The sequence below is a fragment of the Artibeus jamaicensis genome, unplaced genomic scaffold, assembly GCF_021234435.1.
Source record: "Artibeus jamaicensis isolate MK-2021 breed Jamaican fruit bat unplaced genomic scaffold, CSHL_Jam_final contig_3182, whole genome shotgun sequence".
Taxonomy (NCBI): domain Eukaryota; kingdom Metazoa; phylum Chordata; class Mammalia; order Chiroptera; family Phyllostomidae; genus Artibeus; species Artibeus jamaicensis.
The window spans coordinates 832,585-852,347 of record NW_026521742.1 but is presented as its reverse complement, the minus strand read 5'-3'; the positions used below and the strand labels follow the sequence as shown (position 1 = coordinate 852,347).

General features: G+C 44.4%; 1 protein-coding gene across 2 annotated transcripts in view; it reads right to left on the bottom strand.

Annotated features, from left to right (window-relative positions):
- CALN1 (calneuron 1) overlaps positions 1-19,763 on the bottom strand; it is a 432,918-nt gene that overhangs the window by 316,120 nt on the left and 97,035 nt on the right. Inside the window, exon 2 of one of the 2 annotated variants that reach the window (XM_037135586.2) lies at positions 14,041-14,161. In XM_037135586.2, coding sequence (XP_036991481.1) covers positions 14,041-14,161 — 121 coding nt within the window. Of the gene's footprint in view, positions 1-14,040; positions 14,166-19,763 lie in introns of both variants that reach the window. The other variant, XM_053663481.1, reaches the window with a different exon arrangement.

Sequence of the window (19,763 nt, the reverse complement as noted above, 5' to 3'; positions counted from 1 at the left end):
TAGTGGAGACGGTATACCATGGAGTTAATGAAGGGCTTGAACTTCAGTGTCAGAGAAAGCTGAGCATGAATCTCATCTATCAATTATTAGTTGTGTGACCTTGGACAACTAATGTCATCCCTTTCACACTAATTTCCCTCATGTGTGTAATAGGGACAACGACACCTCCCAGAGTCAATGCAGGCATTAAATTGGATAACATGAACATGGCCAAATGTCTTCATTTTTAACTTCCCAAGCCCACTTCTCTGCCAGTTTGGAACTGGCGAAGGTTAGGCCCTCACCTTTTCTCCCCTGACCATGAGAATGGGCTCCCAGTGGTGCCGCAGCCTCTGGATCCGCTCCCTGGAATGCGATCTCCACTCCACAACCAATGCAATCTCTGTAAAGGTGAGTAAGGCCTCACGAGCAAGCAACAATACACCTTGTGCCATCTCCCCAGAGAAACCAAAACCAAACAAATCCTTTGTGTAGTAAGGAGTATAAGAGAGGCCCAGTTCACAGGGCATAGATCAGCAATTGGTATGACTTTTGCTCAACCCCTTTTGTTGAACCCATTTAAGAATACGACAAAAGTTGTATCTCTTCACCCCAGAAAAAAAGCACTGCTCATAAACATACACGATATTCAGAAATTCCAAGAGAAGTACAGGCCTCAGGTTCAAAGCCCCTGACTTAGTACATTCTTTGGCTTAGCCCTTAGTGACTTCAAAGCTCTTCAGAAGCCTGTCCTCTAGGCTGACTAACCTCAGTCCCTGGGGATTCAAAATTCAGAACAACACGTTTCTTAATTTGCATATTCAGGGTCTTGAAAATCTAGCAAGAGAATTCAGCGGGAAGCTCAAGGCATTTTTCCCAGAAATAGATGGCACCTCTGAAGGGTTCTTAAAGAGATTAGCATAAAATTATGATCAATCATTCACCTGAAAGTCTCAGAAGTTCTTTCAGCCCCAGTAGGTGCTGGCTGAGAAACTGCACATGGCGGTCTGAAGAGAGGCCCCATGGAGGTACAGGAAACACAGTTCTCAGGTTCATCCCCGCGATTCTCCTTCCCCACCTCTCCTACTTGGACACCAGATGGCAGAGAGACTAAGCTCTCTAAAGTCTCCTACAAATTGCATGGAGGCACCAGACCAAGAATTTTAGGACTCGTCCCCGGTACCACGCTTCTAGGCAGAGATGCTAGACTGCAACCCAGATGGTCCAGCTACATATCCTGAGGCCCATTTCACTGGGTATCAGCAGAGCAATTCCCGGCAAAGCGCAGACAACTGGCACCAGCCTAACTATTCCTACATCTGCGTGTGCAAATGGTGGCACACTCCCTAGGCCAGCATTACTTCAGGTCCTAGGGCCACTTATTTTAGCAGCTTTATGAAAAAAAAGAAGGTACCATTCTCATATCACAAAAAAAAGACCTTAGGGTAACAAACAATTAATATTGAAGTTGATGTTTAGAGTTTAAAAAAAACATTAAAACAAAAAAAAATGACCTTGAATTTTAATCAAATAAGGTCTGGGGAACCCTGAGGAAGTAGGAAGAAGATGGATTAAGGGAACAGCAGGGAACAGGGATGCTGCTGTTCACAAAAGCTACACCCCCGACCAACCAATGGTCAGGCTTTTTCATTTCCAGAAACCATCACTATTCAGAAACAGCATCCCACTTCAGAGAGGAAGGAATGGAAATCTTCCTTCTAATGTGTTGAACCCGAAATGCTGACGATGTCCCCTTCTTAAGGGGTTGTGAGTTCTGGTCATCAAGCTGTGATTTCAGGCCCTCCCCATGTCCCATTACCATCTTTCCTCTAACCCATAAAATAAATATTGTGGGATACATCAGGTTTTTTTGTTTTTAAGGACATATACAGCCATGTGCACTCCTCATCCTTAGGAGCATTTCAATGAGAACCTGTAATGTTTAAATTTCTGACCACCTATGGATATTTCCCACGTCAAAGGCCAAGTCTTAAAGGACCCTTGTTCTAGTTCACAGGTCACAAACACAAGGCCAGTGGCTGAATCCAGCCCTCCGCCTTGTTTTATCCAACCCAGCACTTTGTTTCTGCCTGGTGGCAGCGCCGAGCTCCTTGCCCCTCATTAAGGAGTGGTTACATTTATATAGTCCCAAAATTACATTTGGCCCTTTGAAGGCAACCATGAGGCTGCTGTGGCCCCCGGTGAAAATGAGCTTGACACCCCCTGTTCTACTTCTCAGGACAACAGAGGGTTTAGAAGCCAGTGTTGCTGGGTCTGTTTTCCTCTCCTCTCTTTGACAGTTTAGATCCTGACCTCCATACCAATGAGGACTGGGTCTTGGATGAGGCAAGGGGACTAAGAAAGGTGTTCTGATGAGCTTAGAGCTAAGACAGAGGGAATCACTATGGGGTGTCCAGATACTTCCACTTTAATAGGCCTTTCCAATTCAGGGCACACACACTCTGAAGTGTGTTGGTCCTAACAGGACAATTGCATAATACTGACTATTGTTTTTGCTTTTTCCTCTGAAGAGCCATCTTTCCCCAAGGCTGAAATAATAAGCCTTTGTCTGGGTGTGTCTTGTCATGACAATCATCATCGTCATCATTGTCGTCATCATAGCAACAACCGCAACAATTACTATTACTCATACCATTGCTATTTATTGGGCACTTCCTGTATGCCAAATACACAATAGTAACTCACTCTGCTTGCATTCCCTCATATTACCTCTGTAAAATATATATTATTATCCACATTGTACAGGTGAGAAAACCAAATGTCATGGAGCCCCAAAGTACATAACCTAATCATCTACAATACTTCCTTTTCAAATGCCATGTATGATCAAGTACATTTTACTGCCATGTGTGTCATCCTGATTCCACTCTTATTATAAGGTAAATAATCAGGAATAATTAGCTCATTTGCCACAAACTCTTCTTATCAGAAAACCTGGCATTCATTTATTCAATAGGTATTTCTGAGCAGTCACTATGTGCCGGTGCCTTCACTATGTTTGCTCACAGGGATGAACCTGATGCACATAGGCCCCGCCCTCAAGGGTGGGGCCAACTGACCAGAAGTTAATGATCTCCTGGAGGCCTCCAGGATCTGTGCCTTGCGGTCTTCCCTGCTGGACTTCTTCCTTCCACAGATGAATTTGAAATATAGTCTGTACATATTATAAAAATAACAAATGTCCAATGCTTTGAAATTATAGATCCATCATTCCTAATCATCTTCAATATTTCCTCTTCAAAAATAGTAAGAAGGAGATTCCTAAACGTAGTATTATATGTAAGACACTAATTTAAATACTGGAAAAGAGGGTTAGAGGTTGGATTTCTTGTCTGTGGATACACAGTTACCAATTCAGTGAGTTTAGGTCCATATGACTAAAAAAGCAAAATAGAAATTAGTTTCTCTCTGTTCCACTATCTCCAGGCACCTGAGCTTCTTCCAACTCCCCACTCTGTCACCCAAGGGTGACATTCCCTTGGTGTCAGATGATGCCACTCCCAACCAGTAATAAGAGGAGGATAAGAAAAAGATGCAACAAAATGCACCAAAGTTACCCAATGTCATTGCTGCTTACATCTCATTGGCCAGAATTTACTAATATGGCCACACCTAACTCTTAAGGAGACTGGAAAATGTAGTCTTTATTCTAGCATCCATTTGTCCAGCTAACATGTCTGCTACTACAAAATTATATTGGGAAAGAGCTAACCACCTCTGTTGCAGGTGCTCAATAGTACAACTGAGATGGGAACCCTGGTCTGAGGGACTCCAGCAAACTTACTCCCTAAAGATCAGGAAAGCTTTAAAGAGAGAACGAAGAGGGAAAAGAGATCAAATATATGGTGGTGAAAGGAGGCTAGGCTTTGGGTGGCGACCACACATAGAGTATACAGATGTTATATTATAAAGCTGTAGACCTGAAATTTATAGAATGTTATTAACCAGTGTTACCCTGATACACTGAATAATAAATAAATAGGAGAAAAAAGATCAGGTAAGCTTTAATTCCTGTTTTTATACCAATGACCATTGGCCCTTTCTTCTTCACTACAGAAAGAAACTTCTAAGTATTATTTTAGAACTTTCTATAACATTTCATTAGCTTTCAATTCAATAGCAAGGAGCTATCTCTAAGCCAATTCATATGGTCTTTGAAGCTTTTAAAATATATCTGGTAATTCTTTGATACTCCTCCCTTCAAAAGATGGAGCCTCATTCCACTTACCTTGAGTGTGGGCTGTGTTTAGTGACTCACTTTTAACAAATACCTGTGGCAGAAGTGACATCTGAGACAAGATCATAAAATGAGTATTTATTCCAGGAAAAGCCAAATCCCAGTCCTATGGAGAGGTCCTTGTGGGAGGAACTGAGGCCTCCAGCCAAGATCCACGTGAGTGAACTTGAAATTGAATTTCCCAGTCCCAGTCAAGTCTTCAGATGATTGCAGTCTCAGAAAATGCCTTAACTACAACCTTTTGAAAGAATTTGGGTAAAACCAGCCATCTGCAACATTCCTGAATTCCTGATGCAGAGAACTGTGAGATAATTTTTTTTTTACTTTAAACCAAGAAGTTTGGAGTAATTTGTTGCACAGCAATATAACAATACAAGCATCAATGTAAATTCAGTGATCTGCCAGCTTGAGAATTAGATAAATTAGAAATGACCACCTTGACAGAGAAAATTTGTATTTTAAATAGCTATGTTCTAGCTCATCACCTGCTTTTTAATTATTTGAAACAGTGATTAGATGAGGTGCCCTCGATGCCACTGTGAAGAGGAAAGGCCAGTGAACAGCGCTGCTAGAATGTAGTAACTTCACATCTCTAAGTAGTCCCAGGAAACAACTGAAGCTGCTGTTGGCCAATTACCATCAGGAGAGACAACCCAGAATCAATAAAGCCGACATCAAAACAATGAGTTCTGGCAAACTCTCTTCAGCAACCAGATGAATAATGCTGAACAATTCTACTCTACAGGTCAACTTATTGAATTACCTGAGGAAGCGCTGTGGGGCTTAAGTACTTTAGATCTATTAGGATGCACTTCTGCTGAAAGTGGAAGGTTCCACAGGAACAATTTCAAAGTTAGTTTATGATAGAAATGAGTGGTTTGTATCTCCTGTTCCTCGAATATCCCAAGTCAAGTTCATGCTTTGTGATGCAGGTTCTTAAACTTTCATGCAAGATATCACTTCTTCCTGCTTTCTCAAGCAGGGCTCTCGTGAGTAGGAATCAGAGAAATGTGTTCTACAGCATACATAGAATCATCTGGTGGGAAGGCTTTGTAGACTACAATCTGCCCTTGTCTCTCTGCAGCTAGAAAGTCTAAGGTTAGCACCTCATCCTTCATTGACAACCACCACTATCAGAAGCCATTACTACAAGTAGAAAGAGGTAAAAAAAATGCTTTTATATTGGGTATTTTTATTATGGGCCAGGGGCACCTGTTTAAGACATAAATAAGAAGACTAATTTTTTAATGGGACACATTACAGCTTTCATTGGAATAATGAAACTCATGTTATCATCTTGCCCTAGCCAATTAAAAGCCTGGAGCCAAATGTAATGCTCATCCACATGTATTTGTTTTAGAGACTGTCATAATTTTTCTTCCTCTCTTTATGTGGGTTTTTATTTTTTTACTTCTATTTTGACAGCCTTTGCAGTTCATGTTTCTTTTATCACACAATGTCTCGATCACTTTTGGAAACAGGCACCATATAGATTACAAATGAATAAAATGACAGCTGCAGGAATGGTACTCGGGCTTCCTTCTTGACCACAGCTATCAAGATATATTTTCTGAACAAGATGCAGAAAATTACAAGATTTAGACAAATGTCCCTTTAAAGAGAAGGCCCTTGGAAGCAGCTCCCACCAGAGAGGTCCCTCTGTACTCTGCTAACAGAGCTTCATAACTTTGCACACAACAATTCTCTCTCAGAGCTCAAAGGCAGGTCAATCCCCCAGGAGGAAAGTACCCACACAGATAAAAGACCCAGTTTGTAAGGCTAATTCCCAGCCTGGGAGCAGAGCTGTGTATCTGGAATTCCTACCCTGGTTGGATAATGGGCTTCATTGTGTAGGTTTTATTGCCTCCTCTGGAGGAGTGAACTTTGAGCCACCAGGTTTCTCATATAGGAGTCATGAGCTTCTCTTCTTGTGACAGTAATGTTTCTGCCTCCTTAAAACCCCTTTTGAAGAGGCTGCAGAAGGAAGTGTCTCATAAAGGCAAGTAGGGTATGTCTCTCGTTTTTTCATCAACCAGCAAAAATGAAGGAGAGAAAAAAGGAGGTGGGAGGAGACTCTTCTTTACAAGAAAATATACAATGGACCAGGTGGGTGGGGGTGAAGAAAGATCGTTCAGAAGGTCTGGCACAGAAGCCAGCCCCCTTCCAGCATGAACTCATGCTCATCCCCAGCCCTCCCAGGCTGCAGGGCATCTCTGCTCCCAGTGAGGAGCACACTGGGCTCACACAGAGCTTTAAAAATATCTCTCCACCCACAGGAAGTTTGACTAATCAGCCAAGTTCTCACCCATGTGTCACAGTGGTGGCAGTGATATGCATGATTGAGGCAGAGAGTGCAGGGAAGACACAAAGGGTCTCATCTAGCAGGCAGGAGGATTCAGAGCATTAAAGTTAAAAGGCATGAGCTCTGACGACAGGTGGCAGTTTGCTTCTCAGGTCTAACGCGTGCTAGTGACGCCACTAGGTGATTTAAACTCTCCATTTTCCACATTTGCAAACATAGGATTAATAATAGTACCTGTATCATAAGATTATTGAAAGGGTTAAATGAGTTAATTCATATAATGAACTTTGAACAGTTCCTGGTATGTAATAAGCATAGATGTGATGATGATGATGTTGATGTTGATGATGACAATGTTGAAACTTAAAAGATGAATATGAGTTTTTCATGTAAACAGATCATCCCCAACAGAAGCTGTACAACCAAAGAATTGAACAAAATATATAAAGCCTATTTTTTCAGGTACTACCCAACAGGCAGTACAAGACTATAATTGCAGGGAGATAGGAAATGCCCAGGGCAAGCTCATGTTCACCCTGGTTCTCTGCCTGGGGACAACTGCCCAACGACAACTCATACTTTGGGATAGTTGAAGGGGCTTGAATCTGTGGGGTAAGGCAGTAGAGAGAAGAAAACTATGCAGACGGGGCCCCAGAAGCCCATGTGTGGGTTCCCTATGCATACTTGGCTGAAGACTGGGCTGTACAAGTTGAGAATGAACCAAACTACCAGGAAGCAGTTGCTATGAGTTTGAGAAGAGAAAACAGATACTAGAATTTAAGCAGCCCTATGAGATGTCTGAAAAGCCTCATTAACATCTCTGGGCATCCAGCTAGGACACCAGACAGATCATGTGGTAAGAGTAAGGAATGCACTATAGAAGCCTACTTTAGGCTCACTGTAACCAAACCCTGACCAGATCCACAAGGAAGGCAGTTTGGAGGCTGAAGTTCAAGGAGCTTAGGAGCTACCTTGGGATTTCCACAGGCCTACCTTAACAAAGCATGAAACCAAACCCCACACACATTTGTGGCTGTCAGCTAGTAACTAAGGTAGTAGAGCAAAAATCAGCCCTCTTCAGAGAAAGAAAACAGAATATAGAGTCTCTATAACATAGTATTTACAGTGTTTGGTGTACAGTCAAATGTTAGCAGACCTGAAAAGAAACAAAAAAAAATTGATCACAATCTAAAAAAGACAATAGAAACTAACCCCAAGATGGCCTAGAACCTAGCTGTTGGATATAATACATGAAGACTTTAAGAGCTGTTATAAATATATGAAAATATGTCCAAAGAATTTTTCAAATATTTTATTTATTTTTAGAGAGAGGGGAAGGGAAGGAGAAAGAGAGGGAGAGAAACATCAATGTGTGGTTGCCTCTCACACACCCCTGAGGGGGAACCTGGCCTGGCCTGCAACCCAGGCATGTGCCCTGACTGAGAATCAAACCAGTGACTCTTTGGTTCGCAGGCCAGCACTCAGTCCACTGATCCACACAAGTCATGGCCTGTCCAAAGAATTTTTAAAACACTGTTTTAATGAGTAAACAGAATATCTCATTACAAAAATCGAAACTACTAAAAATTTTTTTTTATTTTAAAACTGAAAAAATTATTTGTGTGTGTGATTGTTGAGAGAATGGAAGAGAAAGAAAGCAGATGCTTCCCGAGACCCATTCTCCCCTCACCAACATACAACTGACATCCAGGTCTGGCTTGGCCGAGGGGCTTCCATTCAGAAAAACAAATAGGACAGTGAATTTCATTTGTTTTGAGTAAAGCAAATTAGTAATTGATAACAAAGTTTAAAAGGCAAACAGTGCCATATTAACAATCAAATGAAAGGTATTCACTATACTTTCCAAACCTCTGTGGATTTGAAAATGTTTTTAAAAGTTGAAGAAATCTTAAATATGTACGTATTTATATACAAGTATTTGTAGGACACGAAGAAAAAAGTTATAGCAGAGGGAAAACTTAATCCAGTGCATAACTGAGGAGCAGCCCTCTGATGAAATGGAGCTGAACTGAGTAGTACAGGTGATACTGTGGGTGAGGTACCAGGGGCTCTCCTCCTGGTGACTGCTGCTGTCTAGAAAGTGGGAACATGGCCGAAGAGAACATGGCTGAAGAGAGAGGGTGGTCGGGGAGGAAGGAATATTTATGAAGTAAGTTGATCAGCAGCACTTCGCCAGTTGTACGTGGGAAATAAGAGAAAAAGAGGAACCAAGGATGAATCCCAAATGACCACTTTGCTAACTGGATACACTGTGATATAATTTCCTGGGAAAAAATTCCACAGAAAGGGCAGATTGGGAGAACCAAGGAAATTCATAGGGCTCCGGATCCTTGGAGTTTAAGAAAGTCGTGGGACATCGACGCAGGACTATAGGGAGCAAATCTAAAATTCAGGAGGGAGGCAGAAATTGAAGATCTTGACGCGATCAGCACATAGACCCCCAGCAGGAGGACAGCAGTGGGTAAGGAGTGAGCAGGACATAAGAGGTTCACAAGGAAGAGTAAAAATAACAAAGAGATAGAAAAGAGGCAGGAGGAGAGGCAGCTAGTGACATGATGCCAACACAGTGACGAACTTCACAACCAAAGGTGCGACAAACACTACCCTGTGCTGCAGAAGTCCAGAACACATCCTGAGTGTCCACTGCACTAGGCAAGCATGGGGCATTGAGGAACATGGGCTGTGTGAAGCTGGGATTCTGGGACAGTCCCAGTGATGTTAGCCAACTACTAAAAGGCGGCTTCATGATGGAAGGGCGGCAGATCGAGACACGCACCCCCAAACTGAAATGGAAATACTGCCCAAAATGTATGTATGAGCACATCACCAGGAATACCGATTGTGAGATATGGACACATGTCAGAGCCTGAAGAATGTTCACTAATTGCAACACTAATGAAACTGGAGAAACACAACCCCCTCCCACCCGAGAACTACAGTGGCACATTGCGAAAAAAGACTTTGACTTGGCACCATCATTTGCCCTTGCCAGGGACCCAGAGGCCACACTGACCAGCAGAGCAAGCAGTCACGCCCTTATTTCGTAGCGACTGTTTCCGTGGTGATCCAGTTCCCAAGCCAAACCCACTTTGGCAGCACTTCTTTTCTTTTTTTAATAAGTTTTATTGCATTTTCCCCATTATCATTTATCCCCCTTTTATCCTCTTCCACCTCGACCCACCTCACCCCGCAGCAATCACCACACTGCTGTCCAGGTCTATGAATCCTTTTTCTTTTTGGCGGCACCTCTTTTTTAAGCTCCTTCAGGAAACACCACTCTGAGAGTAACTAGAGCCATGAGTTAGTGCAGCCCTTTCTGGATTAGCCGCAGAGGAGATGAGAACCAGAACGTACCTGGGATCCCTAAATACTAGATACCAGTTTCAGAACAGGAAGGAGAGCCAGAGAGGGGAAGAGCAAAGGAGTTTTATAACTGTGTGGCCCAGGGGGCCAACCCAACAGGAGGGGCAGTCAAGACCCCACTTCTGCCCAGCAGCCATGGGCTAGAGAGATAAATGTCTTCTAGAAACCTGACTCTCCAATCTGGCCGGAGGGGGGAAAAGAGGAAATTATCCCAGATTTGGGATAAAGCAAAGATAGAACAAAAAAGGTTAAAGACTCTTTGTGAACATTGTTTGCTCACAGATACTGGTCCTGCAAAGAACTATAATGGCTGAATTGCAAAGCAGAACAGAAAAAAGCAAAAAGGACCATATAAAAACACCTGATGCAACATAAAGGCAGCATTAGTCAGGACACGTGAATTAAAAGTCTTTATACATATATATATGATATATGTATACGTATAAAATTTATGTATATATAATATATATTATATCAATTACTTAAATTTTTATAATAAATAATTTTAACAATTTTAAATGGTGGCAGACAACTAAATCAGTGATGTGGAAGGTACATGCAAGAAGCAATGCTGAATGCAGAAGGGCAAAAAAGGGAAAAATGACGAGAGAAGAGACACGTAATGTGAAAAACGAACGAAAATCTAGCATTAAAATGAGAGGCATTCCTGAAGAAGAAACAGAATAATTACCATCAAAGATGTGAGAGCAGATAAACCTAAGCCCAAAGGAAGACCTGAGAAAGCAAGTCAGGGGCTGACATTGCCACGGGCACAATAATGAGAAGCATCTAAACCCTGACATTTCACAGCTGCTGCGGGGAAGCCATGAGGACAGCAGACCCTAACATCGCAGCTGTGCCAAGAAGGGAGACAGCTGGGTGAAACCCTCATAGCCCCAAACCAGAAACCCGAGTATTCACCCTGAATAGAATGGCTAGAGAAATTGAGTTATATATATAATGGAATACACCATATATTAATGAACATGAATGAACTTCAGCTAGAGGTGAAATTAGTTTAAGATTAAGATGGCATCACAAGATCATTCAATAAATAGCATTTCAAAAACCGTTTTCTAAAAATTATAATTCACATGTCAAATAAAATTTCACATGGCAGCCTGTTAAAGTGCAAGATACTGCTAATTAATTGTGTATATAAATGAACTCCCTGGATGGACTGCAAACTCTTTGGGGACAGGAAACAAATATATTTCTTGATTTCCTCCTCTGGCCAGGAAGCATTTGGGTAAACATTTCTGGAATGAATGAATGAACGGGAATGAAGAAATGAATGAATAAATGACTGATTCATCCTGGCTGAGTTCGTTGGGCGATTTCCACCTCCAACCTGGCCAACTTGAGGCAGCTCTGCATTATTTCCCACTGAGCTTTGTGTGAAAAAAAGAAACAAACTTCCCATCGTGGACGTCAGCTGGAGATGGCGTGTGTGGAGAGAGGCTCTGGTCATGCCTGTTCTCAGAAGGACCCACCCATGGACTGGGCCCCTTCGACCCTTACACTGAAGCACAGACTCAGCCTTTTTATCCTTGGAGAAACTGGCTGCTGCTGGCCTTTTTCCCCTGAAGCACAGACTCAGTGCTGTACAGGGAAAGGAGCAGGGAGCAGGGAATGAGGACAGCACCCGACTAAGTCCGTTCCTGAGGTCGACGGACTACAAGGGATGCTTCACCAGTGTCTACCACATCAACTCCCTGTGCAACACCACAAGACCTCTGAGGATAAATTGGTGGCCTCGAATGGCAGGACTTTAGGACTCAGCTTGGCATGAGGCAGCCCCAAGAGGACAGCAAACAGGCAAAGCCCTGGAAACCTTAGCTTCCCAAAGCACCAACATGCAGTCCTCCGAACTGATCCACACCAGCTGGTTGTCAGACGCTGTCCGCCTGCTCTGAACTCAGCGCCCATCTGCCCAGCCCTGCCCAAGTCCCACAGTGCTGGTAAGAAAGCAGGAGCAGTCATGATGCAGGAGTCACCTTGGCAAAAAATAAATTAGTAGAAGAAGTCTTCTGTCAGAAAATAAACAGCCTCTCACCAGGCCAAGAGCCAGGATTACCCTCCTGAAGGACAAACACAGCATCTTCCCCAACCACCCTCGGTCCATGAAGTCCTGCTCCATTCCACCAAGGCCCCACCCCACCCTCAGGGCTTCACTGCTGAGCCTGCTCACCTGGGCTTGAGGGCTGTTAGAGTCACTCCCTGCTCATCTCACCTGCTAAGAAGGCAAATTTCAGCCCTGCTCAGCTGCCTGGACCTGGGTAAAACAGCTGGTGAACTCTGATGTTTGCCCAAGAACAGAGACAGTGTTTCAGCCAGGTGCCCAAAGTGGAAAGAAGGGCTGAACTCTAGCCAGCCATCCTCTTGAAAAGCCATGCTCCCCAGATTTAACAGGAAAAAAAGTCCAAGCTGTTGCTCTGAGAAGTCTTGGAGAAATTGTCTCTTTATTATTATTTACGGTAAAGTTGGGAGGGAAGAGGGAGGTGGGAGGAGAAAGGGAGATGGAAAGTGGGATGGGATATGGGAAAGCCAGAGATGATTTTCAGCCATCATTTGGTGAGTGATCTCAGCCTCTTCAAGAGTTGACAGTTCTCAGGGCCTCTGCTCAGCAGGGCCCCACACAGGCGACTCCTGCTAACTGGTAAACCCAGGGGACCTATACAACACAGGTGCAAACCCCCCAAATCAATGCACCGCCTGCCCTATTTTCTACTGGGTGGGGGGACTCCTTGGGGTGTGGAAGGTGTGAGCCTCACCTCTCCTGCCAAATACAACCAGCCCAGCCTCATCCTTCTTTGTGGTCACCAGGACAGTTCACTTCAGAGGCACTTAGGGCTCTCTGGCATTCGTCTGTGTCCTGTGTCTAACTGTTCTCTAGCCAATCGAAGGCCAGGATGTCTGGGTCCCTGCTGTCCTCTCTGGCCACCGGTCTGCCAGACCTCAGTGAGCAGCAACCGGCCCTAAGGACCCTGGCCTTGCTCACATCATTCCCACTCCCCCTGACCTCGCGACCTCTCCTCTGGACCCAGCCGACCAGCCTCTGCCACTCACTCTTGTCAATAAGCAAGCCTTTATATAAGCATGCCCACAAAATGAACAAGGGCAGGAAAAGCTATGGACAGGCCTGTCCTCTGCTTCCCTCATCTCCTGCCCACCATGAAACTGGTTCAGCTCCCCTGGCCCAGAGCTGAATCTGCCCACCTTGCCCATGTGAGAGACATGCACCTAGAAAGCGTATACTCATTCAGATCATTACACTTTAAAGCAAAGCTGTGAGCCATCTGGGGTTAATTCTGACTTCTCTCTTTTAGAAAGTAAATTTAGACTTCATGTGTTAAAATGTGTTATAAGGAACATAGCATTCCAAAACACTAGGTAAAACTGATGCTGGTTTGGCCTCAGCAGATGTGGCACCTAGGCAAACATCTGGCTGAATCAACCTAATTCTCTATTCTAAAAAATAATTTCTTCTTCCTTGTCTTAATTTTTCCACTGGAGGGGGGGTTGGTTTACCAGTGGGGATACAATGGGGAGCTGTCCCGGGACCAAGTTAGTCATTGTGTTCTCTGGTTTTTCCCATCCCTGACCCTGGCCTGAGCACCAAGGGCTACACTGTGTTATGAAGGAACAGAGGCAATAAAAATAACTGCTGTCCATTCCTACCTCGGCACAGTTTCCAGATGGTTCTGATCTGGGCAGGATTCAAAGCACCATGGCCACAAGTCAAGAGACAGTCATTAGCAGGGCTTAACCCTCCCCCATAGCTGAGCGCCATCGTAAATGACAATATGGACACAGGACAACACCATTGGTGAAAAAGCTTCCATAAACTGGAAAATACACCTGGGGAGTTGAAAGCTGCCCTCCCAGTCAGTATCCAAGGGAACAAATAGCCAGCATAGGTTTTTCAGGCTACAAGGTCTGTCCTGCACAAAGAAGTCATTCAGGCAGAATTTATCTCTGAACTGCTTCCCATCACACCGCAGTTAGGACTTGGCCACAACTGGTGGCCAGAGCCAGACTCTTTCCCCTTAGATGCACAATAGCCACAAATGGCTCTCTTGGGCGGCTAAGCTCCCAGACAGGGCGGGCTCCTTACCATCAAGCTCCTCCACGGAGATATTAGCAAGCTGCTCACTGTCACTGCCAGCAGAGAGGGAGCGGTTGAGGTAATTCCCCTTGTACAACAGGCCAGCGGTCACATGGTGGAAAGGCATCTTCTCCCTGTTCACAAGAGAAGAGAGGCGAGGAGAAAAAGACATCGTCATTCATTCCTCCTTCTCTTCCTTACAGGACCACCCCCATTTTCAGATGGCTAGTGTTCTCTTTTAAAAAATAATATCTCCAGAGGGAAACTCACAAGATTCCAGGGTGCCCATGGCCTGCACAATTCCCAAAGGATCTCAAGTTCTGTCTCTTCCTTCATTGTATGTCTTACTTCATTTTTCCCATTTACTTATGAATTTGAACCTGTTGTCCCTGCAGGCTGTGGGACACCATGAGATCCTCAGGCTGCCCCTCCATGTACGTAGGAATGTGCCCCTCTCCTTAGTCTGATAAACTCTGTCCCAGTTCTCATAGGAAAGGACTGCACAGCCCAGAAACATTGGGCTGCCCAGAGACTGGGAATCTTGCCTGTGAACCTGAAAAGATCCAAGTGTTTCACTTTCCCCAGGCAAAGCAGGTGTTCCACTCACACAGCACTCAAAGCAGGAAGGAAAAGCCAGGCGCTCAGTATTGATCAATATGCAGAACAGCCTGCATCCCTGAGAAGCAGCCCCCACGCCTGTCCAGGTTGTACCAGTGGCTTATTAGCACACCCCTGAGACCCCTGTCACACATGCCCTACTGTAAAGGTGAATGGCACCTCACAACATCCCTGAGCTAAGCAGTTTTCAGCATCCTCTCAGGAAATTAAAGCATCCCCTTGCCCAAACTAGCAAACTCTCCAGCCAAAGCTCCTCTGCCCAGATGGCCAGCACTGGGCCTTAGAAGTTTCCAGCAGTACAAAGCAGGCCGGAGGCTCCAGGCTTAGAGAAAGGGGAGGGAAAGAGTTGTGGTAAAAAGAATGAAAGAGCAGGTACCGAGGAAAAAGGGGGAAAGCAGTTAGAAAGAAGAGTCCTTCCCAGCAGAAAGAGCATGTCTTTCTGTTACAGTGAGAGAGCCACTGAGTATCTCAGGCTCCACTTCTCCATCTGGAAAGGGGGCAAAGGGGATTGATAAGCCACTGAGCAGAGTTAGGGAATAGGTAGGAAGAATAGGGAGTTGATTGCAGGACATGGCAAAAAACATCTTCTTAACAGAGCTCCCGGAACATGAACTGGGCAGCACTGGAAGGAGTCCCCCGGCCACTGGGGGCATTCAAGCAGAAGGCGAGGGCCTCCCTGCCAGGAGCTCTGTTGGAGAGAGACGGACTCTGTGCACTCTCCCCATACACCTGTCATTCTCCATGTAAGTCATTTGCGGAGGCCCTTCCAACATTAATTAAGCTTGTGTCTGCAGGATAAGCTGGAGTGGAGCGCTGAGTAACAAGATATACATTACAAGAACACAGCCAACAGAAGGCCAGTCTCTGAGAACCACTGTTCAAAATACCCAAACCTTGCTAACTCTCAAACCTCACTGAGAAAAATAATCCACATGGTGGCAATGGTTCGTGCTCATGGGACGCTGGAGCTAGCGTGCACCTGGGGGTGGGGGGTCCTGTCTTCTTTTCCCTGGGACACCACTGAGTGACAGGCACGGCCGGGCACTCTCCCACCCTCCCCAGTCTAGAGTACACATCAGCCATGTCCTTGTTGGGGCTGAGAGCCGCTGAGTTAGAGATCAACCAATGAGACTCCCAAAATTTTCAGTGCTGGACCAAGCGCACAAAACTCGTTAGTGAAAAAAATCCTTTCTAGAACACAAGCCTTCGAAGTGGCTGTTTCAACTAAGCAGCCACAGCTGAGCCAAGACATTTCCATCCGGATGTCAAACTCTCATTTTAAACTCAAGATGTCTAAAAAGGAATTAATTATCTTCCTAAAAAATAGGCCACACTTCCTGATTTCTCTATTTCTATCAAAGGTACTTTTCATTCATTATAACAACTGGGGCGACTCTCACAAATGTTCTGGGCCCTGAAAAGTAAAACAGACACCTGGCTGAAGCCAGAGCCATCCTAACTCTCCATGACCCACAAAACACACATCCGCAGGCCCATCGTAGACGGCAGGATGCTAGTCACAGAGTGCACACACATTTGCCAATTATAAGATGTACATCTTCAGCTAATTATAAGTAAGACTTCCCCCTCCCAAGCCAAATCTATCCTTACACGCAAATAGAGAACAAGAATCTTTTTCTGGAAGAACACTTCAATTGCCATCTCCTCTTTTCTCCTAGTTAAATTGCAGGCTAAACAGGTTTAAAAACAAGGATCAGCCCTGGCCAATGTGGCTCAGGGTGGTTGGGTGTTATCCTGCAAACTGAACAGTCGCCAGTTCAATTCCTGCCCACGGCACATGTCAGGGTTGCTCGTTTGATCCCTGATTGGGGCACGTGCAGAAGGCAACCAAGTGATGTTTCTCTCTCACACCAATGTTTCTCTCACTCTTTCTCCTTCATTTCCCTTCTCTCTCTAAAATCAATAAAAGAAAATTAAAAAAAAATAAATCTATAAAAATAAAAGTGAGCATGAGTTGTATAAGTTGGGGTCACTCTCCCTTTTCTGAAGGCCAATCCTGGTCACGGGGACCAGGTGCCGTGCTGGTCTAAGGCAAGGACTAGATTCCCAAGGTCCAGGGAATGAGAAGCCAACACTGGCTGCTGCTCCCTGTGTGCCTTCTCTCCCCCAGCACTGGCCCCAGGACCCGGGCTGCCTCATCAGCTGTTATCTTCTCATTCAGTGAAGTTCTTCGTAAACATGGGAAGCCCCCATACTAAGCTTATCTAATTTCCCTACTTGGAGGAGCCCCACTCAGATCAGTACGGGCATTGAAAACATCCTTTTCCATTTCACTGCTCATCACCTAGTTTCTCAGCATCTTATAAATAGCTTCCTGCTACCACCTTTTACCTGCTTGTCTGAAGCTTTGGTTCTGCCATACAAACTTGTACAGCTTAGCAGCAAGGTTATACTCAAACGCACATATCTAAGCCATACCCCCATACAGCAACATAATAAACACTGAGTACTTTGCAGAAAAAAAAAACTAGTCATAACTGAATCTCATTTGATATATCAACATAATTTGCTTCTGGAAAAAGCAGCTTACAAAATTAGGTACATATTCAGTTCCTTCGTTCTCTGCGCCCAAAATGCTCCAAGTCTAGTAGGAAAGAAAACGTGTGCAATCGAACCATCCATACAGATAAATAAAGTCATGTTCAGAAAAGGGAAGCACATTATCTCAAGTAAGCTAAAAACAGCTGCTGCAATTAAGGACTGAATTTCACTCCAAGCCACCTGGGGAAACCCAAGCAAGAGTCTCTCTTTGGTGAAGGAAGGAAAACCTGTTAAGTTCATCGGCAAAGACAAACGTGGTCCTGAACTAAAATTTAAAGATGGATCCTTCTATGGAGGGCAATGGACAAAAAATATATATAAATATTTTCAATGGCAATTTTACTCATTAAGTAATATTATTTAAGTGACTGTTTATCGTGTGGACAATTTTTTCTGTATCTTTTGTAAAACAATATGGTTTCGTCATTAAGAATCAGGACTTTGGAGGCAAAAACAGCATTAGATTGAAATCCTAGCTCTGCTCTGAATAGCCATGTAAGTAAGTTGTCTTCCCTAAGTTTCCTCCTCTGGAAATGGGGGTTCTGATACATACTGGATTGTATTTTTGGAAATATAAAATAAGGTATGGAAACCACTGGACTTAGCACCATGCACATTCTCAATAAACATCAGTAATTATTTGCTAAGGATTATATGAAGTAAGATACAGGGAAAAGAAGAGGTCATAGACCTATTAGATTGAAGACAAACATTCTGAGTTACAGAGGAGGGTGCGTGAGGACATGGCAGAGGCTGAGCTTCGAAGAGAAGCTGGCTGGCACTTCACGTTAGGGTTCTGAGTGTTCAGGTGGGGGAGTGGCTGAGTAGCACCAGGGCCCCTGGTGAACCAGCACCTGGCCCTATCGGGAGGAGGGGGCTATTTGAACAGAAAGCACAGGAGCTGAAGAAGAATCTATTTCCTGGGCACTGGGGAGCCTGATTCTTTCTATGCTCACATAATGGACAAGGTGGTGGGAGGTTAAAAATAAAAAGGTTGGTTCCCATTTCTAGGGTCAAGGAACTGGTGCATTTCTTGGCAGAGTAATAAACCAAAGAGCCCCGTTCATATTGATATCAGATGGTGCCCTCCTGTGACAGTTAATTTTACATGTCAACTTGAGTGGACCACGAGGTGCCCAGATATGTGGTTAAATATTCTTCTGGGTATGTCTGGGAAGACATTCCTGGATACATTAACATTGGAATCCGTAGACTGAGTAAAGCAGATTGCTCTTCCTGGCGGTGAGCCTCAGCCGATCTGCTGGAGGCAGGGGAAGGGAGAATTCATTTTCTCTGCCTGACTGTGAAGCTGGAGTATTGGTCTCTGCCTTTGGACTGGAACTGAGGCTCGACTGGAGCTTACACCATCATTTCTCCTGGGTCTCTGGCTTGCCAGCTGCAGACGGTGGGACTTCTCAGCCTCCATTACCATGTAAGCCAATTCTTTGTAATAAATCTTTCTACATTTCTATATACCTATTGGTTATGTTTCTCCGGAGAACCCAGACTAATACACCTTCCATTTTTTTCTCTCCTGTACCAAAGACCCAACTCATATTGCTATAGGCTGATATTATTACTGCAGACAAAGAATGTACCCAATCCTTGCAGGGCCCCTGTAGCAGGGCTACTCAAGGTGTGCTCTGTGGACCACTGCCAGACACTGTTGCTGGTCTGCAATGAGCTAAGGGCAGGAACTGAGAGGCGGCATTGAAATTTTTATAGCAATCCACGGCATCGCCCCAATATCTACACATGTGACCCGTTGACTTGATTTTTATGTCTCTGCTTTTTTATTTTATTTTTCCAGTAATTCATTCCTACTATATTTTACAAAAATATCAGTCTGCCAAAAACTGGAATTTAAAAAAAAACTGGTTTTTCCCCACAATTCATATGAGAAACACTGTCTAAAGTCCTTTGTTCAGTTGCATAGATTTCTGATAACGTACCACAGAGACAAAAGAAGGACTTCGGAAAGGAGGTGCAAGACCTCCTCTGAAGTGTGGACTTTCCTGTAGAGTGACTGCCCACAGTAGGCATGGAATGCCCTGCCCAACTTCACAGGGATCCCTGCCCTCTAACTGCCAGACGTACAAGGGGTAACGCTGACCTCGCATTCTGAAGGTTAAAGAGCCCAGCCAACCCTGATGGGGCCTTTGTCAAATTTCCCAAAATACACTCCTGAGGGCACACAACACTAATGATGTTCCTGACGGTATAGACGAAGCTTCCATTGGGTCAGCACAGTAAGGATTAGAAGGATTTGATGACATTTAGTGGCAGACCCACACTTTGGATTTGGAAACTAAATAATAGAGCCCAATAGTAAAGGGATGAGAAGAGATTTTTATCTACCCAAATTCTCTCCCATTTCTTGGCACAGATGACCAACTAAAACATCAGACAATCAATCACCCTTCAGACTACATTGGAATTGCTTTTTAAAAGTAGCCAGGGTCAAATCCCTGCTGTCCTTCGCCCCACTGGTAAGCAGCAAACCCCTTCCTCTGGCTACTCAGAGACTGTACCTACCAATATGCGGCATGGCT